General features: G+C 49.6%; 1 protein-coding gene across 1 annotated transcript in view; it reads right to left on the bottom strand.

Moving 5' to 3' along the window:
* Positions 1-7,605: 7,605 nt before the first annotated feature.
* The window catches only part of B4GALT1 (beta-1,4-galactosyltransferase 1), a 46,794-nt gene continuing 28,034 nt past the window's right edge, over positions 7,606-26,365 (bottom strand). Inside the window, exons 3-6 of the mRNA XM_082623314.1 lie at positions 15,279-15,466; positions 12,707-12,829; positions 10,716-10,820; positions 7,606-10,477 (exon numbers count right to left, since the gene is read on the bottom strand). Of these exons, the coding sequence (XP_082479440.1) occupies positions 10,345-10,477; positions 10,716-10,820; positions 12,707-12,829; positions 15,279-15,466 (549 nt within the window). The 3' untranslated portion in view covers positions 7,606-10,344. The remainder of the gene's footprint in view (positions 10,478-10,715; positions 10,821-12,706; positions 12,830-15,278; positions 15,467-26,365) is intronic.

Genomic DNA, 26,365 nt, shown 5'->3' with positions numbered 1-26,365 from the left:
TAAAGATCCCGCATGCCGCAACGAAGATCCCTCGTGCTGCAACTAAGACCCGGCACAGGCAAATAAATAAATAAATAACAAAAGAATGTAGAAAAATTATTAGAATTAATTAGCAAGGTTACAGAATACAAGGTCAATACACAAAAATCAATTGTGTTTCCATATACCAGCAACAACAGAAAAATAAATTTTTAAAGGCTATTATTTATTACAATATAAACATATCAAATACCTAGGGGGAAAAATGTGTAAGACCCCTAAGGATAAAGAAGACTTAAACCAGACTTACCTGGTGATCCTGTGGTTAGGACTTGGTGCTTTCACTGCCTTGGCCCTGGGTTCAATCCCTGGTTGGGGAAATAAGATCACTCAAGCTGCATGGTGCGGCCAAAAAAAGAAAAAAGAAAAAAAGAAGACCTAAACCAAAAGAGGATTATAGCATGTTTATAGATTGAAGGCTCAGTGTTCAAAAGATGTCAAGTCTCCTTACGGTGGTCCATAGACTCATCATCATTTCAATCAGAATCTCAACAAGCGGGGTAATGGTGGTGGCTGTTTTCTGGTGGAACATTTTGGGGAAAAGCAGGAGTTAGGCCACCAGAGACCCTGGGGACAAGTTTTGTGTTTCACTTTGTGAGCTGAACTTTGTGTTCTTGCAGCTTCAGTCCAGGTGATAAAGCAGACGGAAGAAGGAAAAGCAAGAGACTGTCATACAGAGTGAAGTAAGTCAGAAAGAGAAAAACAAATACCGTACGCTAACACATATATATGGAACCTAAAAAAAAAAAAAAAAGGTTCTGAAGAACCTAGGGGCAGGACAGGTATAAAGATGCAGACGTAGAGAATGGACTTGAGGACATGGGGAGGGGGAAGGGTAAGCTGGGACGAAGTGAGAGAGTGGCATTGACATATATACACTACCAAATGTAAAACAGATAGCTAGTGGGAAAAATAGCTAAAAAAAGAAAAAGTTAGCTATCTTTTTTTTTTTTTTTTTTTTGGCTGCGTTGGGTCTTTGTTGCTGCACGAGGGCTTTTACGGCGAGCAGGGGCTACTCTTCGTTGCGGTGGCTCCTCTTGTTGCGGAGCACGGGCTCTAGGCACACGGGCTCACTAGTTGTGGCACATGGGCTTATTTGCTCCGCGGCATGTGGGATCTTCCCGGACGGGGCCTCGAACTCACGTCCCCTGTGTTGGGAGGGGGATTCTTAACCACTGCGCCACCAAGGAAGCATAGAACAGGGAGATCAGCTCGGTGCTTTGCAACCACCTAGAGGGGTGGGATAGGGAGGGTGAGAGGGAGACGCAAGAAGGAGGGGATATGGGGATATATGTATATGTATAGCTGATTCACTTTGTTATAAAGCAGAAACTAACACAACATTGTAAAGCAATTATACTCCAATAAAGATGTTAAAAAAGAAGGAAAAGCAATAGAGCTCTCCAGGAAGGCTTGCAGCAAAGGCTTGTTCCCTTTGGACTCTGGACCATGCCCCTGGGGCTGCCTCGGGACTGCCCGGAGCTTCCCTTCCTTCCACCTTCCCCCTCCCTGGTTTCCTGGATTAACAAAGAGGACTTTTGTTCCTGGCCTTGAGTCCTAGCTTAAGTGCCCCAGCAGCAACCTCAAACAGGCAGAGGGGCCAGGCGGAATAAAGCACCCTAAAGAGTTTTCCTAGAACCACAAGCTGGCAGCCCCAGCAGGCTCTCACAGCCTCCCCACCCAGTTTCTGGATGGGGATCAGAGATCATCTGGTCTTGGTCACCTAGCCAGTCAACACTGGTCTTCCAGTCCAGGGCTTCCTCAGGTTTCTCTCCTGCCTTCATCCTCCCAAAGCCAGGCACCCCCAGCAGTGTGCTAGGATGTATGCTCACCTCAGGGTTAGTGGAGGGCCAGGGAAAGACCTAGCAGGCCTTGTTTCCTATGAAGAAAAGCTCTGGAAAAGTCTTCTGGAGGGTGTGGGCAGTGAACCTGCAAGGCAGGGCAGGCCCAAGGTGGCGAGAGTACCCACAGGCCCCACGGAGCCAGCAGGGCCAAGGTCATTAGCCAAGCCCACCAGGTACCAAGCCCAGGGCCTGCAAGAGACGAAGTTGAGCCCCAGCACCTGAGTCAGAGACAGCGTGTTCTGAGCTGGCAGGCAGGGCCCAGGCTGGCATCTGAGAGACATTGCCCAACAAATTGGTCACGGTGGAGATTTCTTCCGTTCTCAGCATCAGATGGTCAGTTCTCCTCATTCCATTTCACATTGTGGCTGGGTCAGCTTCCATCCAGAGCAAACCGCATGAAACATAAATCACTGAGGTCTGGAGTCTGATGAAGTTAAACCCAGCAGAGCTTTTTAGAACTCTTGATTCAGCCTGTCTAAAAACCATGAATCATCAGACACAGCCCCTGGTTTCATTTAGGAAAATGCCATTGGCTAAGAAGGTTTGGGAGGATTGGGAATGGTGTGGCGGCTGCCCTCCTTTGGGGAGAGGGTGCACGGGGGGAGAAGAGGTGCCTAGGGAGAGCTGCGCAGGGGTCCAGGCCTCAGCAGAGCTGCCTGTCTCTCTGCCCTCCCCAGGTCCCCAGCAGCCTTGGGACAATACTGTGCCAAGCCCCCCTGGACACCAAGTGTCAGCCCAGGGAAGGGACAGGGCTGAGCACTGCAATGAAGGAGCTGTACTGTCTGTGAACCAGGGGCTGCTTCTCGCCTCACAGAGCGACGCGTCCACAGGCAAAAAGGAGCCCAGCTTCTTCTTCAGGTCCGCGTGGGTCCTCAGCTCTCAGGGGTCTCCCTTCCTCCCTGTACCCATGACCCAGGCCCCCTGCATCCTGGTGGATGATTTCAGTGTTAACCACTCCCACGTGTCTCCCAGATGGAGGCCGCATTAATGTCCCTGGTATAGGGAGCTGCTGCTACAAAGTATGCCAGATTCCCAAGTCCTCTAAAACTGTAAAAGGAAAACAAAACAAAACCCAAACAACACAAAACAGAAACCAGGTCTTGGTTCTAGCCCCCTCTCTACACTGCACTTCTCTTGGCGATGCTGCTGAGGCCAGGCTCGAAGCAAGGGCCGTGTCTTCTGGCTGAGGCTGGGCACCACTCGGCCTCAGGCCTCCAGCTCTCACACTGTTTTGTGGAGAGAGAGCAGCTGAGGCTGGATGAGTGGCTGGATCATGGTTCTGTGGCCAGAGCCCCGGGCTGGGACTCCTGGATCAGACACTAACTCTATGTGACCTTGTGCAAGTCACATGACCTCCCTGAACCTATGATTCTCATGATGGGGATTATCGTAATGAGCAACGCAGCGCATAAAGGGCCAGGTGTGCTCATAAGGGGAGAAGCCATGTAAGGGATCACAGTAGTGCAGCAGTTCGCCAAGTCCTCCTGTTCCCTCCCTCATTACAGACGTGCCTTTGGTGAAGTGGGGAACCAGAGAGCTGGGGCCTGGGAGCCGGCCTGTCTCCTGCGCTGCTGTCATCAGGGGAAAGCAAAGTCGCTGAACACACAGCAACGGGACATTTCACCGAACGGGAGTACTCTGAAGGCCCCACCAATGGCCCAAGTTCCCAGCCGGATAACCACTGGTGGCCCACCCTGACCAAGGCCCTCAGTGCAGGAAGCTCCAGCTGGCTGGGCCCCCGTGGAGCTGAGCGAGGGGGTGGGGTGCAGGGCTCGTCACCCAGCTCTTGGCACCCCACCAGACAGAGCATCAAAGATAGTGGCGTGCACTCTTACTGGTCACAACCTGCTACCCTCCCTCCTGTGGCACAAGCCTCCCAGGCAGGGACAAAGTCCAGGAGGACATGCCAATTGTCTGGCACCCACATCTGGCCCGGAAATGAATCTACGATAGCTGCAGGCTTGGGTCTGTGTCAAAATCCAGATGTCAGGGCCTCCCTCAGCAGCAGGACACCTGGATTCCGGGGCCAGAGATCCACAGGCAGTGGGATCGCCCCGGTTTCCTGCTGGGTTCATAGTCCTCCCAGGGCCCTGATCAGGTTCCTCAGGCCAATCTTGCCCCTCCAGAGTCAGGGCACAGTGCCCCCATCCCTGCCATTTTTTCTGTTGGTTAACACTTTTATTACCCAAGTATAACAAGCACAAATATTTAATGGAACTCAGGAAAGAGCGGCAAAACTGTCCTAACTTTTTCTAAATCCGAGAGAAGCGCTAGAAGCTCTCCAGCCCGAGTTGATCCCGTCCAGCCTCCATGGACATCCCCAGAGCATGCCACGTCCCCCCTCAATGTGAACAGGGCACAGGCCTCCATCATTCCCCCCATAGGAGGAAGCCCCCGTCTCTCTTCCAAGTCTGGGCACTTTCATGGAATGCAACTCCCCTGGGGAGCAACCCAGCTCATTCTCTCAACGGGGCTAGAACTTGTTAAAGGCCTCGGCCCTCAGGCAGCCCCCAAAACACTAAAGGTTGTTACCCCAGAATGGGAGCCTGGCCACACTGTCTGTGCAGAGAAGGGAGATCATCTCTTCATTTTATCGCTCGTGCATCTGCTCCCATAAACAACTGCAGAATAATCTCTGCACTAAATTGTTCAGACATTTTCCTGCCATATGTGGAAATACCATTCTGATAGTTTGCTTTCTTCCCTCAGACCTCTTTCTAATCAATAAGTATAGATCCACTTCATCATGCTCAGTGGTCACCTGGTACTTCATTGTTTGGATGATCCTCATTTTACTTAGCACAGTCCCCCATTGATGGTGGCTTCTAGGTTTTCAGTGTTATGAGGAATGGCAGGGTGAAAACACTGCTGCATGCAACAAACACTCCCTCCTGCGCTTCTCCCTCAGGGCCAATGGGATAATCAGGAAGCCTGAGTTTGGAAAACCTAAGGGGGAGCAGGAGAAAGGAGTCTGCCGGAGCTTGGAGGGGACTGGCAGAAGAGGGAGATGGCGAAGCCGCAGCATCTCAGCCTGCCCCACCAGGTAGAGCTTTAGCAGATGATCCTGCGATGCTCAAGGCCTTCCTGGGAAAGGAGGGGGGAAGGCAGGGGTGATCCCGCTATTTTTACAAATGAAGACTCAGATAAAATGACTTTCTTCAAGGCAGTATGAAGGGTGAGCCTCAGGGACAAGGGGAAACCCAAGACCACGGCACTTCCTTCTGGCAGGAGAGGCCAGAGGTGGATTCATAAAACAGAAGAGCAAACTGAGGCTCAGAGAGGGGAGTGGACTTGCCCAGAGTGACACAGCAAATGGGAAAGCGGAGAGCCAGACATAATGACCATTGTTTGTATGGCTTCTTCCTGGCCCTCTTCCCGGGACCCCTCCCTGGTGACCTGGCACACAACTTGCGCAAGGGCAGCTATCTTGGGAATACCACGGTCCTCTGGTTTCTGGTCCATTGACCCTATCACTTCGCATGACATCCATACACCGCCGGTTCCTCTGCCTCCCAGCCTGGGTACAGGTCCTGGAGCCCAGATGAAGGCAGCAGCCACGTTCCCTGCCCGGGGACTGTGCCAGAGAAGGAAATGAGGTTTGTCTGGCACAACCGGCTCAGCCAGGCAAACCTCATTTCCTTTCTAATGGGGGAAGAAGTTCCAGTTCTAAGAAGAAATTGGCCTAGGAATGTCCGAACTCCCACCTCCTGGAAGAAACAGGAGTAGGGGAGCCTGGGAGTGTGGTGGACACTTGGCAACACCTAGAACTCAGTCATTTTCTCATTTCCTCAACCTCTCCCCCATATTCCCCACACAGCTTTCCTCTGTCACCAGCAGCAAATGCTCCTGACTGGAGAGGTTTTACTCATATATCAATACCTCCATGGGCACCCACCCGCCTGGGCACCACAGCCCTGCTTCCAAAGGACATCAGTGATTAGGCATCCAGGTCACATTCTCCCATGGAAAAGAGACACTATACTGGGTGGTGGGGGGGGCAGGGGCTGGTGTCCACCAAGTCCACACCCACGGCTACTGGGCTCTGCCTGGCTCAGACTTGGTTTGGTTCTCAGGTGAAGTGGGAGACTAAGGGCACTTCTCAAGGAAATGGCAACCCCAAGAGCCTGGCCCTGGCCCCCTTCCTCCCTGGTACCTTGGAGCCCACCAAGGCGGGGTTCAAGCCCCCCTCCATTACCAAGGCTGCCAGTCCAAACACCTTCACTCAGGGGAGGCAGGAAGGGGTGAGGAAGCAGCACTGGTGAGGTCCTGGGTGTCTCCAGAAGAGGAGCGGTCACTTGCCCTGAGATCCACTCACCCATCTGCCACAGACACGTGCCCTAGAAGAGGAAAAAAGGGAGATCCCCAGCACACCTGGTGTGTGCATGTGTATATGTGGGTAACGTGTGCACAGCAGTCTCTATGTACATCTCAGCACGTGTGTTCACCTGCACTTTTAAAAATTTAACAAATATTTGTAACATGTATAATGCTTATTATGAGCCAGTCTGAGTGCTTTATAAGATTAATTCACTTGACAATACTATGAAAGAAGTACTGTTATCCCCATTACACAGATGAACAAACGGAGGCACAGAGAGGCTAAATCACTCACTCAAGGTCGTGGAATTAGGAAGAAGGAGCAATAGGATTTGAACCCAAGCATTCTGGCCTCTCCTAGGCACATGTCAGCATATATGCATCTGCGTGGATATGTGCATCTTTGGGGAGGGAAACGTGCCCCACTTAACCCAGACCTTACAGCTTGGAAAGCCCTGTAAGGCAGCACTTTGTCCAAAGGAGTCTCCTGGCTGGAAAGTCAGATCTGAGTACCAGCCACCTCTGCTCAAGCCTGAGGCCGCTAGGGCTCCTTCCAGCAGTCACAGGGATGGGTGGAGACAGCCAGATGGCCCTGGTGGGGCTACAAGGGGTTGCCCTTCCTGCTCTGTTTCCCAACCGGCTCCATCCCAGCAGGGCCTGCAGCCCCCTCAGCCTGGATGGCGGGAGTGACCTCTCCTGCACGCTGGTTTCCTCCAGCCCATTTCTGCCAGATGCCGACTCAATCGAAGCAGCATGTCAGAGACTGCTGATGCCTGATCCCAGGGGCGCTGCAGAGGAGGAGCAGGTGGTGCCTAGGGTACTTACTGTCTCAAGTCCTTGGGTCACAGTTAAGACCCTTGAGAGCGTCTGGTTAAATTTCCTGGGGCTGACAAGAAAGCTTATTTATCTAAGCTACCCTGTGAACACCTTGTGTAAATGGCTCTGAGAACTATCTCAGAACCATGCTGGCGTTGGTGGAAAACAGCAGAATGTGGCCAGAGAACTGCTGGGGAAACTTCTACTCTGAAGTGGCACCAGCTGCTGCATAGTGAGTACCTGTGAGGTGTCAGTCATTGTGTTTCAGACACATCATCTCTTTTAAGCCTCAAAAAGTCTCTACATGTTATTACTCCCATTTTACAGATATGAATATGAGGCTCAGATGGGGAAATGGCTGATCCCAGTGAGGTGCGTGCACCCTGTGTGATCCCAGGCAGGGCTGTGGAGCGTAGCCAGGTGAGGCACCACCTCCTCCCCCCACCCAACCCCCCAGCCTCCCACGTGAGGCAGACACAGGAGGCAGACCTCTGCTTTCCTCACATCCTCACAGCAGGCAGCCCCAGTCACTGCCCTCCAGCTCTGGGAGAACCCAAACCCCTTACATCAGAAGAGAAACCACCTGCCGTTACAAAGATAGGGTCATTTATTCACGTTATATTACTGGCTTTTAAAGGCAAAAATACAGTTCTATTTTGAACACCAAGGTCAGACATTCCCCCACTTACAATGGTAAATACATACATTTGCATACACGGGAAATCGAAATACACAGAGCACAACAGGTCTCTAGGACAGGGACGCTCCCCTCCCAGCCGTGTGGGGTGCCCCACATCCAGCCCTCAGGTCAGCAGAGACCCTGCCCAGGCTGAGAGTCAGCACCAGCATTTCCTTTACCCTCTTATGCCACCTCTGCCCTCTGATCTTTCCCAAAGGCCACTTTACAGGGTCACCAGCAACAGAATGGACAGAAATAGAGAAAGTCACAGCACATGACAACTTCACGGTGACAACTTCCAGGTGAAGGAAATGGTCCCTGAACCCTCAGCCCTGGCCTAACCTTGGGACCCCATTAGCGCACCGGAAGATCAGCAAATGGGGAAGAGGCGCAGCAGGATTTCCCTTGGTCCTGAGAATGAACCACATACTTGACCATTACAATGGAACATGAAAGAAAATGCAATAGGAAAACAAAAAAGAAAAAAAAGTCAGAAATTTGTTTTAAGAGTAAAGTAAGTAACAAAGAGGTTACCACCCAGGATATTTGTCTCCTCTCTTCTAAGGCACTTTGGAAAAGTCAGGATCTGGGGATAGAAAAAGAGGCCTTCATTCTTTGCATTTCCCAGAACTCCCTGTCAGTACATTCCTGGCTTTATCAACAATCACTGTTAAGGAGTGGGGAACTGACAGAAGGAATACTCTTTGCATAGCCCAGCTGCTTCTGCAGTGGAAAATAATTTGTAACCAATCTAAAGGCTTCTGGAAAAAGAACCACGTTAGCATGTGAGATGCTCAAAGTGATAAAGGCACAGGTTCAGACTGGGGCCAGGCATCAGCTCAGCCTCCACACTGAGGGCTGGTTTCCAGGCTGCCACCAGCTGTAAGGTTCACCCTGGGGTTAGAAAGCTGAATTCTAAGCCCTCAGCCCAGGCTGGACCCAGCAAGGGTGCCCAGTGGCGGGAACTGCCTTGTGCATCTCACCCCAGGCAGGCTAAAACCTCTGGCAGCAGAGGTGGGCTTGGGGAAGACACGGCTGTGGGTCAGCCTCCCTGAAGTGGGAGCACCTGCTAAAAACCTGAGGGGGAATGGGAGGCTTTAGGCACCAGAGTGGTCGTGGGGGACTGTGGGTGGGTTCAGCTGAACTTCTTTCTAGATCTCTAATTAAAAGGCACATTCACGCTGGAGAATGAATAGTCTGTTTGACCCTGAGTGCCACAGGCCGGTTTTAGGGAACACGCAAGAGGCAAAGGAACAAAAAGGGGGAGGGAGGGAAGAGAAAGGCAGCAGAAGGGAGGAAGGAGGAAGAGGAAGGAGAACCGGTCCTGCAAGGTGGGCCAGGCAGCGTGGCCATCAGAGCCCAGAAGGCAGCACCCAGGGGCCAGAGGGAGGCTTCCTCCTCCTGCCTTGGCTAAGGGCCAGTGAACAACCCTCACGGCTGTCATTTACAGCTCCAGAGCCTAGGGCCCTAGCGGGAGGTCTTGGGGTCAGTCTGAGGAGGTGAGGGTTCCCTCAGCCCTGCCCACCGGGGGGAGGGGAGGGAGGTGGAGAGGTCAGCCAGGCAGGCCGAGGCTTCTGTCTCCCCCAGGAGTCCAGCTCAGTAGTGCTGATGTGGAGGCCTAGCTCTCATCAAGTGGCCCAAAGATGACTCTGCTCTTCAGAAAACCTGGCCTGCCAGCTACATCAGAGGCCCATGTGTGGCCACTACAGCATACATTATTTTTTCCCTTAAAAAATGCTCAGTCCCCTCCCCACATTTAAAACACCACAATAAAAATACATGGGAAATTCAAGTTTATATAGCATGCTCAGAAAAATAAATTGCCATGACTAAACACTATGCAATTCTGGATCAACACAAAATCAAGCTAGCTCGTAATTGGAACCTGATTTGTTCTTTCTTTAAAATACTACAAACTGCTATTTAAAAAAAGGACTTACATTCAGAAATCAGACAATCTGGAGAAAGGCCACTGAATGTGAGAACACCCAAGGCTTTTGCTCTGGTGGCTAAAGTTGCCTTGGAACTCACACGTTAGCAGGGCGAGAGGTCCAAGGCTCAAGTTTTAAAATTCTTTTGCTAAGGAAAGACACACACACACACACACAGTGATTGTAAGAGTTGCATACCACGGAAAGAAGGTGGGGAGAAGGGGGTAAAATGAGAATGGTTGAAATCGTGTTTTTCTGTTATAATGTGACACCGAAAAAACATCACACCAATCCAATTTCAGCAGCACTCTCCAATTTTTCATAAAGTAATAATACCACAATTTAAAGCGAAATTCTTACCTATATCACAACAAATTAGCAGGTTTTTGCAGGGAATGAGTCCCACAGTCACCAAATTTGGGGCTGTGTATAGCTCTGATTCTTTGGGGTGACACTGTGAACATGTTGAGAACCCCCCAAAGGCTGACAGTTGCTATGCTTACATACACCTCGTGGGGCTAAGAAGTCACATGCCGAGCCAAGTTGGGGGCAAAATATCCCACTCGTCCTGGTCATCTGGAAAGGCGTCTGAATGATGAGCCAAGAGGGTCTATCACTCTGATTGGTAAGATTGAGAGGGACCAGCCCAGCAGATTGGCAGAGACACACAGCAGAGGTCCCTGGCCATTTTCAGGTCTCTTATCGGTGCACCAAAATGCTAGCTCGGCATCCCGATGTCCACTGTGATTTTGGTATACAACGGGTATCTCTGCACATCCAGCACCAGGTAGGTGAGTGTGTTCAAACCGTCAGAGAGCATTGTCTCCTTTGTGTGTGCAATTCGGTCAAACCTACAAGGAACAAACGGGCAAAGGGTTGAAGCCAAAACAAAAATCTTAAAAAAAAAAAAAAAACTTTCAACATTTGTACTTTTTGGCTCCTCCTCCCCACTCCTACTCCAATCCTGTCCCATGGATTGAACCCTCAAAGCATGAAGCCCATTCCAGAGCTTCATTCCTACAGCCTGCCCCACCTGAAAGGGCAAAGAAGGAAACACACACAGGGGAGAGAATAAAACACAGGACACACCTCTGAGGATTAGGTTCATTTTTCTTGTCTCTTGAGTGGCGGATCATCCGACACTTGCCGATCACAGCATTTGGGCGAGATACAGACATGCCTTTAAAGGCTAATCTGTAAGGCATAAAGAGACAAGTCGTCATTACAGAGCTTCCATAAGGCTCGGGTCCCACAGTTCCAGCTGCAGGACTCTTGTCCTGTCCACCATCCTGTCAGCTGTTCTCACCCGGCCCACACCCCAGCCCAGTGTACAGGCATTGCTTAAAACTCACACGCCTTTCCCATAACATTTTACCACTGGTTCTAGATCATGTTGGTGACCACCCTGTGCCAAGCACTGGGGGTGTCTGCCCTCATGGACTTTATAATGTGGGTGCTTAGAACACAGGGCCATCGGTGCCAGTACGGAGGGGACGAGGGAAGGGTGGGGATGCGCTCAACAGAGGGAGAAGCAACCAACTCTACCTGAGCAAGACTAGGCAAAGCCAAATCTTGCAGATGAGTGGGTGCTTTGCCAGAGCATTTTGGGCAGTTAGGACAGCAGAGGCAAAGGCAGGGAGGTGACAGCAAGCACAGTGCCCTCAGGGATTACCACAAGCTTCTGGGGACTGGTGAACAGGGTCTGGGGCAGGAAGTGGCCGGAGATGAAGCCGGAAAGAAGGGCAAAGACAACATCATGGAGGCCTTCTTAGAGCTTTTAGCATCCCCAAGAACAGTGCCAGTGTCGGAAAGGGATATAACACAGTCATCCCTCAGTATCCGCGGGGGACTGGCTCCAGGACAACACCCCCCCTTCACAGTGGATGCTCAAGTCCCTTATATAAAATGGTGTAGCATTTGCACATAACCTATGCACATCCTCATCCTCCCATATACTTTTCTTTAAGCCTTATTCATTTATTTAATTTTTATTGGGGTATAGCTCCCATATACTTTAAATCACCTCTAGATTACTTATAATACCTAACACAGGGACTTACCTGGCCCAGCGCTCTGCATACTGATAACAAATCTGGACACTCTAAAATGTAAGTTTTCTTCAAGGCCTGTATTAAAGATTTGGGTTGATGTCAAGTTCCCACACGAAGCTAACCTTAAATGACTTTGGGTGTTGCTCTGACAGACACCTTCCGTTAATTATTAAATTAATGTACTCCAATTCAGAAAGGCACTAGGGTGTATTCTGATACCAAACTCAGTGACAAGTTCAGACTGGCTCCCAGAGGGAGAAGGTGCTTTCTGCCTGCAGCCAGCAGGGTTGGAAATTCCATTGCCAGGAAGAAGTGAGCAGAATGTGGTTTCAAATGCCACGGACAAATGGTTTTTTACCATCTGTGATGACAACTCACATGATAAAGGTTTACCAGCTTACAAAGAGGTCCAGGGTGTGGATGGTCACAGAGCATGAGTCAAAGTAAAGTCACCCCTTCACATGGTTCTTATTTTACATTTTCCAAAAGGGTAATGCAAAAATCACAGAAGCTACTTTTCCTAAAGACACTTTTTCAATTTATTTTGGCTGCGTTGGGTTTTCATTGCTGGGCGCGGGCTTTTTCTAGTTGCGGAGAGCGGGTGCTACTCTTCGTTGGGGTGCGCAGGCTTCTCATTGCGGTGGCTTCTCTTGTTGCAGAGCATGGGCTTCAGTAGTTGTGGCACGCAGGCTCAGTCGTTGTGGCTCGCAGGCTCTAGAGCGCAGGCTCAATAGTTGTGGCACATGGGCTTAGTTGCTCCGTGGCATGTGGGATCTTCCCGAACCAAGGCTGGAACCCGTGTTCCCTGCATTGGCAGGTGGATTCTTAACCACTGCGCCACCAGGGAAGTCCCACCTAAAGACACTCTTTATCACCTATAGCACCTACAGAGGGCACACCTAAGAATTTGGGCTGGGTGGGAACTGCATTCCTCCTGAGGGTCAATCCTGGCAGAATAACCAAGCACTGGTAGAAAGACAAGAAGTGAAGGGAGGCACGGAAGAAAGAGATCTAATTCGTGACCATTACCTGTTAAAAATGTCATCATCTTCACCTCCCCAGCCCCAGTAGTTATTAGGAAATCCATTGATGGTGAGAAACTGTTGTTTACTTAGAGCAGAGACACCTCCAAAATACTGCACATAAGGTAGGCTGGGGGAAAAAAACAAAAACCAGAACACACACACACACACACACACACACACACACACAAACACGACCAGTGGTTAGTAAGTTTTGACTTTTTGAAATAAAGCTTGCTCAAAATATAAACACTTCTAAAGTTATTTTTATTCTCTGGAACTTTTAAATTAGGGGTTTATGCGGGTTCTCCTTGTTTGTTTTGTTTTCAGATCAGACTCAAGATTACCTTAGAGAAGACACAGATACCAAAAAGTAGAATCTTGCTCTTTCTAAGAACATTGTGTTGCCCCTGTGGTTATCTAGAAAATCAGTCTGTGACGAGAACATAAGCCCAGTTCTGTTGCACCACTCAGGAACCTGCTTCCCATGTGTCTTGCTTGCTCCTGCACAGGAAATCCTTGTCCAGAAGGTCCTAGAAACTGCAACTGCTTTAGAGTCTCCTGTGCCCACCCTGCCAACCCCCGCTTTCCACCCCCAGCCCATCTACAGTCTAGCTTTCATTCTTCCAGAGATATACTGGCTTCAACACTTCAACACCCAACAGTCAAGACAGCATTTCTGAAAATTTGTTAAAATAAAATTTTCTTGGAAAATTCTACCATATCCTGACTTAGCAAAATGTATAATGGTGAATCTATTTTGACACATTTTCAAGGAGTAGGGCATCTGGGCTCTCATCCTTCCAAACCTTTTTGTATTTCAATATTTTAGTGGTTATGAATTGTGGACTCCTGAGGGACTCAGAGGAAGAACTGACGAGAAATGTTAAGAATCTGGACATGCCTAGAGGCCAAGCAAAGGCCTTCCTGTGGGTCTTTTAAAGCTTGTGGTTTTGTGACAACCCTGTGTGCAGCTCCAAACCACACTTGGGCTCTTACTGTAATCCAAAGAGACCAAAACCCATCACACAAATGAAGGAAAACTCTAACTCAGACTTTGAGGGGGAAGTCAGCCAAACCATAGAGAACATATGAAAAAAAGATGCAATTATTATTTTCAAATACATTCCGGAATTCTGACTGCAAGCATACACAAGCAAAGATCCCTGGGGGCCTGCTTTAATGAATCAAAAATAATCTACTTGTAACTAGGTGTCATCATTTAAGTGCCAAGTCATCCCCCTTTGGCATACTGCACATTACAGTCTGCACTTGTAATGTGAGGGTTTGAACCAGAGGTAGCCAGGCCATTAAGGCTTCTTCATAATCAGTGTTCTTATAGAAATGGACTCTTCGCCACTTCAAGGGGGAAGTATATGCTATTTTGACAAGATTTGGTTTTGTTGTCTCTGCTGCTTTCTCTTACCTACCTGCGCCATCTCCCAAGCCTAACTAGTTCTAGGTAAAACAAACACGGTGCTGTGGTAAAGAATTAGGTAAGCACCACCACGCTTCAAGGGAGGAACTCAGAGGAGCTGGTGTATCTCAAAGGGAAGAAGATACACAAACAGGAAGGGAGGGGGGAAGATAGGAGGGTGCAGAGTGCCGTTTATAGTCAAATTTCCCCCCTTTAAGACAGTAAGTTTATGGTCTGAATGTCTTTAATTTGGGGGAAGGACTTCAGAGCATCCCTACATTCATCTCACAGCCCTCATGCTCCCAGCAAGGGAGGACAGAAAGAAATGATGAGAATAAATGAGTCTGAAAGATGTTGTTGTATCTAAACCAAGGCATTGCTGGGCGGCAGAGGCCCGCCACACTGAGGTAGTCAGCCGAGGCCAGGGATGCCTAGCACACGGGTACCCGCAGCGCAGCTTCCCAGAGCTCCCGTGTTGACTCAGAAGAGGGAGGGAGAACTCAGGGTTCCCAACTGATAGGCAACTTAAAACAATTTTATGTTGATACAAACGTGGCTAAATTACGGAACAAAACGCAAATTTCTTTTTTAAGATTAAAAAAAAAAAAGGACTATCAGGCTATTTTCCACCTGTGACAATGTGCTTTAGATAACACTGCTGCTCCTGGGGATAGGCTTCAGCCGGCTTCCTCACAAGAGGCATTTTGGTGGAGAAGTTTGAGCCCCAGTGTTTGAGCAGAAGCCTGTGCTTGCAGGGACACAGAACCATGTTCCTTCTTAAAGTGCCAAGGAACATCTACTGAAGTGTCCAAGCCCAAGAATTTACTGGGGGAAGATGATTCCAATTTGTTTCCCAAACTGTGTGGGGAAGGGGAGAGAAGAAAGTGAGGTAATACAGCTGCTGTTTGGAGCCTAAAGACGAACACCATCCCAAATATAAAAACTCTTCTTGCCTGGATATGCAGAGGTATAGGTGTTTCTGGACTCCATTTTCCTCCTTAAATAATAACTGACTATGGGCTTAAAAAGCACCCAGTTCTCAGAGGAGGCATTCTCCTCCAGAGCCTAAGAGGCACTCCTCCTGGGCTGGAGGAATTGCGTTCCCTAGTTGTCACATAAGAGACAAATATGTTTTCTGCAGATTCCGGTGAACAGCTCTTACCTAAATCCAAACTTATCCATTGCTACAGAAATGTGCCGTGGCTGTGAAAAACACCTGTAGGTGTTATGGTCGTTCATCGGAATGAGGTCCACGTCACTAAACACAAAGCAGTTGTAGTCATAGTCCTTCAAGGCCTCTTTAAAGCCAACGTTGAGGAGCTTCGCACGGTTGAACATGGATTCTCCAGCCTGGTGCAGAAACAAAAAAAGTGATATCAGATGCTGTAAGGCCTTTGAGCGGAACACTCATGAGGACTGGTGACTTGTCCACTCCACGTGGTCATTAGACCGTTCTTGGGCCTCATGTTCTGCCCTCGCTTTACAACTCAATACCGAATGACATTCCCTGAATCAGCAATCCCACTTCTGGGAGTTACCCTGTAGGACTTGCAAGTGTGCAAATGACAGGTGAACATGTTCACTCTGTTCATCACACGTGCACCAACACAAAAGATGGCAAAGCAATGACGTAAGCATGACCAGGAAACTGCTTAAATAAACCATGGTACAGCCATACAGTGGAATAGAGCTGTTTACAAAAAATAAGGAGGCTCTAAAAGGAAATGATCATCAAGATGGCATTGTTATGTGAAAGGCATTTAAAGGTACATGTCATTTATTCATATAGTATATATAAGCTAATTGCGGGTCACTCAGGTAACTGGTGACCATGGGACTTTTTCACTTCTACCTGCTTTGTGTGGTTGACTATGGTTTGATCACATCGTGTGCCTTCCAGGTGTTTGTCACTAAACTAGGTGCCAGAGAAATACGGCAAACCCAAATCAAGCTCTGCCCTCACGGTGCTCAAAGTGTAGGGTGGGGAGCAGTGTGATCCTCGGCATGGTAAACACAGTGTGTATGAGCGAGGAGGACACCTGCTTCAGGATGCCAACCATCAGGTCCCCCAGAATCAAGTGTGTTGGTGCAAAGGTGCTTCCCATTTTATTTACTTCTCTTGTTTATTTCCAGTCTCCCCCCACTAGAACATAAGGTCAATGAAGGCTGGAATTTTAAACTTTTTATTCACCCACTGCCTAGAATACTGCCTGGCATATAATAAGATCTCAGTAAATAACCACTGGATGGATGGATGGATGGATGGATGGATGGATGGATGGATGAGTAGACCAAAGATGGACTTCAACATACAATGGCAGATGGCAATCTTTTTGGGAGACTCCGACCTAAGGGGCCCCTCAGGGTCACCATCATGGGTCTGTGCTCTTACCAATCACCAATTCCCATGACCCCAGGTTAGTAAAGATAGTAACAGTGTCGACACAGCCACCCTTACACTTGGTTCACAAGCCCTTCCATACCCATGCTCTCATCCTGGCCAGAATTCTCCCAACGTTGCCATGAAGAAACTAAGGCCACATAAGTGACACAGCTGGTGCTGGAGCCCAACACCCTGGAATCCTCACTGAGTGCTCTTTCCCAATATCTCTTGGGATCAACAAGATCAGGGCCCTCTGCTTTGGGGAAAAAATGTGCCCCAGAAGGGCCTGCAGTAGCTATACAGTCTCAAAGGTAGAATGCTGAATATCCTCTCTCCAGGACTCCACCAGGCTGCCTGTGTGAGTACAGAGAGCACAGACGGTGCCACAGCCCCGTCTCAGGAGGGTGACTCGGGGAAACAAACCACTTGAGAAAGACAAGTACCAGAAAGTCAGAAAAAGCAGCCCAGAAGAGTAAGTGAAACACCTTACACAAGAGCTCCTTTCTTCAGTCCGTGACAAAGCTTTCTCACCATGCGTGGTAAAGGGAGAAGGCTGTGCCCTGTGGCACTCAGGGTGTTCTTTGGCTGCCTCACCAGTTAAGAATCATTTAGAATTCTGCCTTCAGCTAATTCTGTGTAAGTCATGAGGTCAAAAAAAACAGCCAAAGTTTAGGAAGTGCATATGAAGAATATGAAGTTGTTGGAATTATTACAATAACACATTGCTAATATTCTCTGGGGGATATGATACACCAGGCACAGGTAAGTACTTTTCAAGCATGGTGCATCATTTAATCATCTCAACAATCTTGGAACAACCTTCATCCCAAATCAGATTAACTTCATTCCTCCCACACCCTTCTACCTCCCAGTGATGGGAGAGAGGCCTGTACCATCTTCCTCCTCCAGCCCCATAAAGACCCTAAAAGAGATAGCTTTCTCTAACATTGTGAAATAAAGTTCAGCCCCATTGAACATTTTCCCAACAAGTGAAAAGGCAATGTTCCAACAAAGCCTTTTCCCAGCTGTGTAGTAGGCCTCCAAGGGTGGCTGCCCAATGCTCCCTTCTCTTGGTCCACTCCCCAATAACAGGAGCAGGGTGTTGGTGGCCACGTCTGAACCGCAGGACCTGGTCTACTGGCCACGACTGTTTGATCTAAGCAGATGCCTGATTGAGACTACACCAAGCATTCTCCTCTCTCAGGAACTAGAAATATGGAACTATGAGTGGGCACCTCTGGTGCCAAGCCCCAAGACCAGTGAAAGCCTGGAGGAGAAACCCAAGGAGCAGACCTGTTCTACCCCTTTCCATGTGTGTGGCGTAACAGCTCCTTCAACTCAATAAGGTGCTGCAGTGTCTGGCCCACACTTAACAACTAGTGAGGCAGTTTTCCAAAATACCCAAAACTATACATCATTCCTCCCATCCTCCCTCTCAGCCTAGCCTCACCTGTGTGATCCTGGGAGCTGGAAAGGGCAGGGTACACTTTTGCAGGTGTACCTACCAGGGCCCCTAGGAACACCAGAGCAGCAGAATGGTAGATGAGGAAAGCCTCTGTGTGTGTGTGTGTGTGTGTGTGTGTGTGTGTGTGTGTGTGTGTTTCTCTTCCTCCCCTGGGATTATAGAAAAGTCAGTTCTAGGCTTCTTTGGATGAAATGGTACAACACCTTGGGTAACTTTCTGGATAAGAAAGGCCCTGGGCAGTCTGCCAATCACCACGATTAACAGGAGGTCCTCGTTCCTCTCCAGGGAATGGGAAGACACCCAGCTCTCATCCCTGCCCCTCTTCATCAGGCACATTCATCCAGTGCATCCACTACTTTATTCACTCAGGGAAACACTGGTCAAGCACCTACTGTCTGGCAAAGCCAAATACACAATTGTGACAGACACATGCACTTTTACCCCAGGAATGCCAGCTTCTTCACTTATTAGCTATGTGACTTTGGGCAAATCACAGCACTAGGCCTCCATTTCCTCATTTGGGCACAGGGATGAAAACAGATGAGTTGTGTTCAAAGGGACAATGCATGAAAAGGCTTTAGCACACTGCCTGGCAATGAACGAATGGCAGCTACTCTCATTATCACAGGAGTAGGTTTTCCCATCCATCTTGAACAGTCAGACCTTTTCAGATCCAACCTGGAGACTCCTCCTTCTCTCATGTTTGTATGTGTCCCTCCTAATCAGCTTCAAGATTCCTCCCAAATCCTGCTTCTCTGATGGAGGAAGGGGTTTTTAAAAAGGATTAAGGCTCAAGTGAGTTAGCCTGTGGCTCATATGATCAGGACCTCTATAGCAGCAGAAAAAAGTCAGAGAGACCTTGAGAGATGTGTGATAAGCTTGGGAAGTCATACTCAGCATAGAGAAGTTGGTGCACTGGGAGCAGGTGTCCCTCTGAAAGGCTGAGCTTTTTAAGTGCAGGCTTCATCTTACACTGATAGACAAGAGTTAGTTGTACTTATCCATTCCTTCTAGGGCAACTGGCCCCGCTTAACAGAGGGAGAGAACAGGGAGAAAGAAGAAAGGCCAAAAAACAATATGACATTCCCACAGCTGGACAGGGCAACTATCTCAGTGACCAAAGCTCGCAGAAAAGCCTGTAAACTGTTTATGACGGGGCATACAATCCTGACAGTGGGTGTATCAGTCAAGCAAAGCCAACAGCGATCAATCCAGAGAGGACAGAAGCCCGGGCCTGGACAGGCGTGCTGGCCTAGTGTAGAGGGAAGAGACGTGAGGTGGGAAGCCTGGCAGAGTCTACACCCTTAAGACACTTCACGCAGCAAACCCAGTGCCCTTCTGGCAGATCTGGGCGGCAGGGACAAATGTTTTAAAAAGCATCAGGTGGGGCTTCCCTGGTGGCACAGTGGTTAAGAATTTACTGCCTGCCAATGTAGGGGACAGGGGTTCGAGCCCTGGTCCAGGAAGATCCACATGCCATGGAGCAACGAAGCCCGTGTGCCACAACTACTGAGCCTGTGCTCTGGAGCCCATGAGCCACAACTACTGAAGCCCACGCGTTTAGAGCCCACGCTCCACAACAAGGGAAGCCACCACAATGAGAAGCCCATGCACCGCAACGAAGAATAGCCCCCGCTCGCCGCAACTAGAGAAAGCCCGCATGCAGCAACGAAGACCCAACGAAGCCAAAAATAAATAAATAAATAAATAAATAAATAAATAATTTTTTTTAAAAAAGCATCAGATGGCTCTCCAGGGCATTAAAACCTTTTTCGAGAGCGCTCATTTATACTAAATATACGGGAAGGCAAGTAGTATGTCCACTGAAAACAGAATCCTCCTGGTGGGAATACAAAATGGTGCCGCCATCTTGAAAAACAGTCTGGAGTTCCTCAGATGGATAAACAGAGTCACCATATGATCCAGCAATTCTACTCCCAGGTATATACCCAAGAGAAATGAAAACACATCCACAAAAAAATTTTAAACACCATACTAAGTGAAAGAAACCAGTCACAAAGGATCACATATAAGATTACATTTATATGAAATGTCCACAATAGGCAAATCCATAGAGACAGAATGTAGATTAGTGGCTACTAGGGCTGGAAGGAATGGAGGAATTGGTAGCTAAGAAGTACAGGGTGTTTTGGTTTTTTTTTGTGGCTTAATGAAAATGTTCTAAAACTGATTGTGGTGACAGATGCACAACTCTGAGTATACTAAAAAGCCACTGAATTATATACTTTAAATAGGTAAATTGTATGGTATGTGATTATATCTCAATTAAGTGATTATCAAATAAGAAAGAAAAGAAAAGCCAGCTCCAGAGACAGGAGAGGATCAGAGGGTCCTGTTTCTCCCTCTTTCTCATACATCATTCTTGTCCTTTATTGGGTGTCTAGTCCATGCTTAGCAGTAGGGATACAGAAAAAGAAAAGACACAAGCCTTGCTTTTGAGGAGTTCCAAGTTAAACAGGCAATTGTTATGGGGCGATGAGCTCTTTAGGGTGGACAGTTACCCGGGAGGGAAGAGAAGGAGCTCTGGAGCCCACATATGGAGAAGTGGAGGTGGAAACACAAACCCAATTCTAGAAAATTAGAGAAGGCCTCAAAGAAGTTAGCCAAGTTTAGTTGGGAGGCATGAGAAGAATCTTCCTAGAAGAGCGAGCAGCATTTGTAAAGGCTGTGAGAAAAAGAGAGCATTCAAGGAACTACAAGAAATACAGACTGGGAAAGCCAGAATAAGACATGAAGGTGGACGTGGACCAAAACATGGTGGGGGAGAGGGAGGCTGGGAACTCTGCTAAAATACTCAAGGTTTCATCTTTTATTCAGGAGCCCTTGAGGTTTTAAACAAGAATTATGCTTTGTGCGTCATGGAGGGATTTGTGCCCTACTCCCCAAATGAGGGCAGCAAGATCAGTTTGGAAGCTGTTGCATGATCCATGTGAGAGACATCGGAGATGAGGCAATGGCATTGGGCAAGCAGAGAATGCCTCCCCGGAAGGGCTAAGGCAAGGATTCCACTTCCCCATTTCATGCCTCACCTGCTCCCTCGGCCTGTGAACTGCACCTGCAAGCAGCCTTTGTGGGGCTTTCAGGAAAGGTACCAGAATCTGGTCTAATCCCCAGGCAAATCCTGTGGTTAAGGCAAGAGCAGCCTTTCCCTGATTGCAACAGGGGACACATGACCAACTACAGAAAACCACAGCCCCAACTGTCCAAGTTCTAACAGTCTCTAGAAGATCCACCAAACCACCCTGGCTTCCCTGGATGTCAGGCCCCAGTGTGTACACCAGCACACATATCCCCCGACCATGATGGCTTGGGGGCTGACTATACCTGGCCCCTCCTCCACCAAGAGACACAGCAGCAGTGAGGTTGGAAACATCAACCGGAAGCCCAGAGTCTCAAAGAATCAGAATTTCTATGTGATGGGAGAGACAATTTTGCTTCTGTACACATGCCCTGCCCATCACAAAGCCACCCCCGCAATACCGACAGTAACCCACAGGCTCTCAAGCCCACAGATCCAGAGGCAGGTCTGCAGGCAGTGCAAATGTTTGCAGAAATACCCTCTTTCCTACTTTTCTGTGCCCACTCAGACGCCAAAAGGAAAGACCTAGGCCGAATGGGTGGTAGGAAAGCAGACGAAGCTCTGGCTGGGCAGCCCTGCGGCCGGACTGACCTGCAGGCCTTGGGATGGTAGACAGGCTGGCTGAGAGGTGATCTCCAGAGAATTACTGGGATTATACAATTGCTGAGTTTGTGGAGGGCAAATATCCACTCACCCATGATTTCACAACAGTTGGGTCTCTGGCTTTGAACCATAATAATATGGTAGCCCTGAGCTTGGACAGGGCCCTCAGTAAAACCTGATCTGAGACTTAATCTCTTCTCCCAGCAAGCGAAGGAAACGGGCCCTTTCAGGTTCAGGGTGCTGAGGGGGTTCTCTATTTGCCAAAGTAATTAGTCACAAGAGTGAGCACATCCTTGGCCACTCCTGGACTAGAACACAGGTCAGAGCCATAAGGTACCTTCAGAGAGAACTGAGCTAATAGAACAGCTTAGCAGGGATTCTGGACAAGGTAAACACAGAGAACAGTTTTAAAACCCCAGCTCAACAGCAGCCACAGCAGGATGCCTGCCTCTCTCCCCGGCCCCAAGGCACTGAGACGATATTTTCTGCAGAAAAACACTTAGAAAATAAAGGCTTCTTTTTCAGAAAGCAATTTGGCCACTTATGTTACAAACCAGAACAATGTTTAAACCATTTCTGAACCCATAGTCTCGTATCTGAAGTCTAGCCTGGGGAAATGAATCTAAATGTGGAAGAAGCAAACACAGAATAAGCTGCAGACTGAAAGATGTTCATTACAGTACTATTTACACTAGTGGGAAAGTGGAAATTATCTAAATGTCTCCTAACATAGGAATGTCTGTGTTCATTACGGTAGCACTACATGTTCAACTACTATGAAGGCACGGAAAGTGATGATTATGAAGACTATGAAGTAACATGGGAAGATGCTGATGATACAGAATTTAAGAAAAAAAGCAAGATACACAAGTATATACACGTACAGTATGAGCACAACTGTGGCTTGATTTTAAGGCAAAGTCTCTTCGACCTCTGCACAACAGGCTGGCTCCCACCAGCCTCAGCATTTCTGAGTGAGCCCACAGAGGCCGGGGCCTTGCCCGGGAGACCCCAGGGCTCGAGACGGCACACTCTCAGGATTATTTACGCAGCTTCCCCCTGACCAGCAGGGCCTGGGCTCTGGGTTGGATTTGGGGGCACGTGGACATTACCAGGGTGGCAGCGGTGGCGGCAGCAGCAGCAGCGGTCACAGCAGTGGTTAGGTCGGCATTCCTCTCTTTCTTTCTCTCTCTAGGAGGTGAAGGGCACAGAAGAGGAAGTAGGTGGAGAGCAAGAAGCAGATCACAGAGAGGAGGTCCTCCTTCAGCTTGCTTTGCTACAAACAGGATTAACAAATAAAAGCAAAAGGCCCCCACTAGAAGGAAAAAAAAAGAAAAAGAACAAAGAGACAAAGATAGCTGCAAGGGAGAGATGTAAGGCGGAGAGGCAAATGTCCAGGCTGTGACCACCCTTGTTCCAGGGCAAAGGCAAATTCCTAATAAGCTGTCATACCCTGTCACAAAGTCAACGGTGAACAGAGAAAATGACATTTCCCAGAACAATGCCCAGGGAGGCAATTCCCCAGCTCTGCGAGTACCTGTAAGTGCTTCTACACATTCCCCAGGAGACTGGAGCTAGCCACACGACAGAGAGAGGGGAAAACACACAGTAAGGGAAATGACCAGTCACTGGGGCAGCTCGCAAGCAGTGGTAGGGTACAGATATCCGCAGCAGGGGGTGCTACAGAACAGGACTGGCCTCACCCCTTCCGAGCCCCACTCCTGCACACATCAATCTGGGTGCTGCCAGCTCGGGCAGGAAATGGAAGGCAGGGCGGGGTGATGGTAAATAGACACAATCAAGATGAAACCAAACCAGGGGGGCCTCAGGACCAGGCAGCTGTCCTCACGGGCCTGCTTCACTCTTATTTGTCTTGGCCTCATTTAGGAACCAGCTGCCTGGCCCAGTGACAGAGGGTAAGCTTCTGAGGGGTGGTGACAGATGCTCTCACTCACTGAGCGTGCAAAGGGTGGTCTCCAAACCTGCCCACACTTGGTCCCAGACAAGCAGCCTAGAATCACCTCACGACTGTGCACAGATGAAAAGGAAGAGGGAAAAAATTCCAAAGGTAGACGGAGACTCCTCAGGTGCGAGCTGGGGCCCCCTTTCAGGTCAGGTTTTACCTGTAAGCATGACAATTGCGCAAGCCTTCCAGAAGGTTCTGAGGCTGCTACTCCAAAGCTGCTGCCCCCCTCTCGTGACCCAGTGGCACTCATGGGGGCGTTGCCAAGTGGACGTGGAGCTGTTCCCCAGTAAGGGGAATACACGTGGCAAGGTGAGGCATTACTTAGGCCTCAGGTGATTTCTGTCCAAATCTTAGCTCTGCCACCCAGCCGTCACGGGACCCCCAGCAAGCTGCTCACCTCCGGAAGCCTTCCCTCAGCAGGGATGGTGGGGGTAGCCATTGCCTCACTGAGGGGCTGTTAGGGTCAAAATTCAAAGTGAGACCGTGAAAGAGGTTCAGTCCCAAAGACCATAAAGTTTTATGACCATCAAACACCACAGGGCCTAGAGTAGGTTCTCTGCATTTTTCCTGAAAAGGGAGGTCACCCCTGGTCCACCAGGGACAGGAAGCTTTGGGGAGAGGCTTGGGGGAGGGAGTGGAGGGAGAAGGCTGTGCAGGTTCCCAAGGGTCATGACCTGGCCTGGAGGGGAAAGGAGGCTTGACTTCTAAGAGACACAGACCTCTCCAGAGAACCCAGAGCAAAGGGTCCTGAGAGCAGGTGTAGGTGAAAGGGCAGGAGCCATAGGAAGCAACTCCGTGCTCCAAACACTGACCCTGCAGTGGACCGTGCACGGAGCTGCGTGGTCAGGGAGACAAGCAAGTCAGACCTGAGGGTCTAGGGGCCGCTGGGCGGGGAGAGCACGCACACAGGGAATCATCCCTCCACTCTCCCCGCCTCACTAGAAAGCACAATGTGGCCTGGGACAGCTCGGATGGAGAAGTCGGCTCCACTCCAGGCTTTCACAGAGCTAATAAGGCTGGGGAGGGCCTCTCATAGTGGCCAGAAAGAGAGCAACCAGGGGAGGGAAGGGGAGGCATGCAGGGGGAAGGTGGACGGTGCAGCATAAGCAAAGGTGCAGGAGGGCAGCTGGGCGTGTCTCGGGGATGGTGGCGGCGAGTCCAGCGTGGCTGTGGCCTAAAGGTGTGAAGGAGGCCTGAGAGGAGGTGGCCGGAGGTCGGTCAGGGTGGGCTGCAGAGGGCCTCGCTCAGATGCCAAGCTCAGGCCTTCAGGCCCTTTAGACCCTCGCCTGTGGACGGCAGGGACATACTGAAGAGTTTAGAGAGGGCATGACACAGCCAGAACTAGAAAAATTGTAGGCAGCTGAGTGAGATCAGAGGCACCAGGGGATATACAAACAGAATCAGAGAGACAGATCCTGGGCACTGCTTCTGGGGCAAAGGGCTGCCATGGTTATTACGAGCCCACCTGGCCAGCTGGGCCTGCATTCCTCACCTGTTTGTTAATTCCCGTGGCGGCTAATCCCACAAACATCCTGTATTTCTTATTTAGGGCTAGTGCTGCCAGGGTGACAACCTGCCTTCCCCTTACCTTTGGTGGTTTTATGGTTTCCTTTCCCAATTAAAGTATGAAGAAGTGTAGTGTGCACCCCACCTCCCATCTGCTACGACCTCTTGATGTCCTCCTCCGCACCAAGGTCCCAGTGCTGGACCTTGGGCAGGACACCTGTGCCTCAGAGAAGCACCCTTGGCTCCGAGAGGCTGGACCTGTCAGAACCCTAAAGGGATGTTCAGATGCCAGCTGGCTAGGGCAGGAAGAGAGCTGGACACTGAGAACCAACAGCAATGCTGCTGCTTCTCCAGGTTTACTCAACCGGTAAAGCATACCACCCTCCTCTACCACGCTTATTGTGAGATGGAAGTTATTACGGTGATTGGAGGGGACTAAACCAAACGAAAGTGGTTAATAGCTTAGTATGGACAGGGTAGGAGCCACAAAAGCCCAGGAAAGCTCACCCCTGTGTGTGGAGCTTGAGACACAACCCTTCTCTGAAGAAGCTGGTGGGCTTGCCGTGGTCCCTAAGTCCACTATCTGACCCCACGGAGGCCACACAAGTGGGAGGGAGGGTCTCAACGCTGGTATTGAGTGGGGGTGAAGCAGGAGGCGGGGAGAGAGCAGTAAAGAGTTTATCACCACAGTCCTGGGCAGAGAAAATAGGCAGGAAGAAGGGGATGGGATGGGGCGGGGAGGAGAAGGAACTCAAATCAGCTAATGTTTACCAAGGGTTCACTGTGTGCCAGGTGCGTCACAGCCCTGCATGCTAAGGACTAAAACCTTGCCCTCCCACTACTGAGGAAACCGAGGTGTGAAGGACTCAAGCTCAAGGTCACTGAGCTGGCAAGTAGCAGAGCCGGAACCCAGGCAGCCTGAGCCTGGTGCTCACTCCCAGCCCTGGACACCCAGCTTTGAGAAGGAGGGACTAAATGGCCTTGAGGAGGGAGTTAGTGCTGATGCACTGAGAGGGCACTAGGAGACGGGGAGTGGGCTCTGATCTGCAGCCCTACTGTGGCTTATGTGGCTTCCTACCCGTCACTTCCCCTCTCTGAGCCTCAGTTTCCTCACCTGCAAAATAGAACAGTTTTCACACTATCTGGCCTTAGGGCTACACATGAATCCCAGCAAAGACTGAAGGGGAAGTCAGGGGACAGAGATGGGGACATGGCCCCCACTTCAA

Source organism: Mesoplodon mirus (assembly GCF_964341445.2).
Source record: "Mesoplodon mirus genome assembly, chromosome: 1".
NCBI classification, from domain to species: Eukaryota; Metazoa; Chordata; class Mammalia; order Artiodactyla; family Ziphiidae; genus Mesoplodon; species Mesoplodon mirus.
This window is presented reverse-complemented; position numbering and strand designations above follow the sequence as displayed.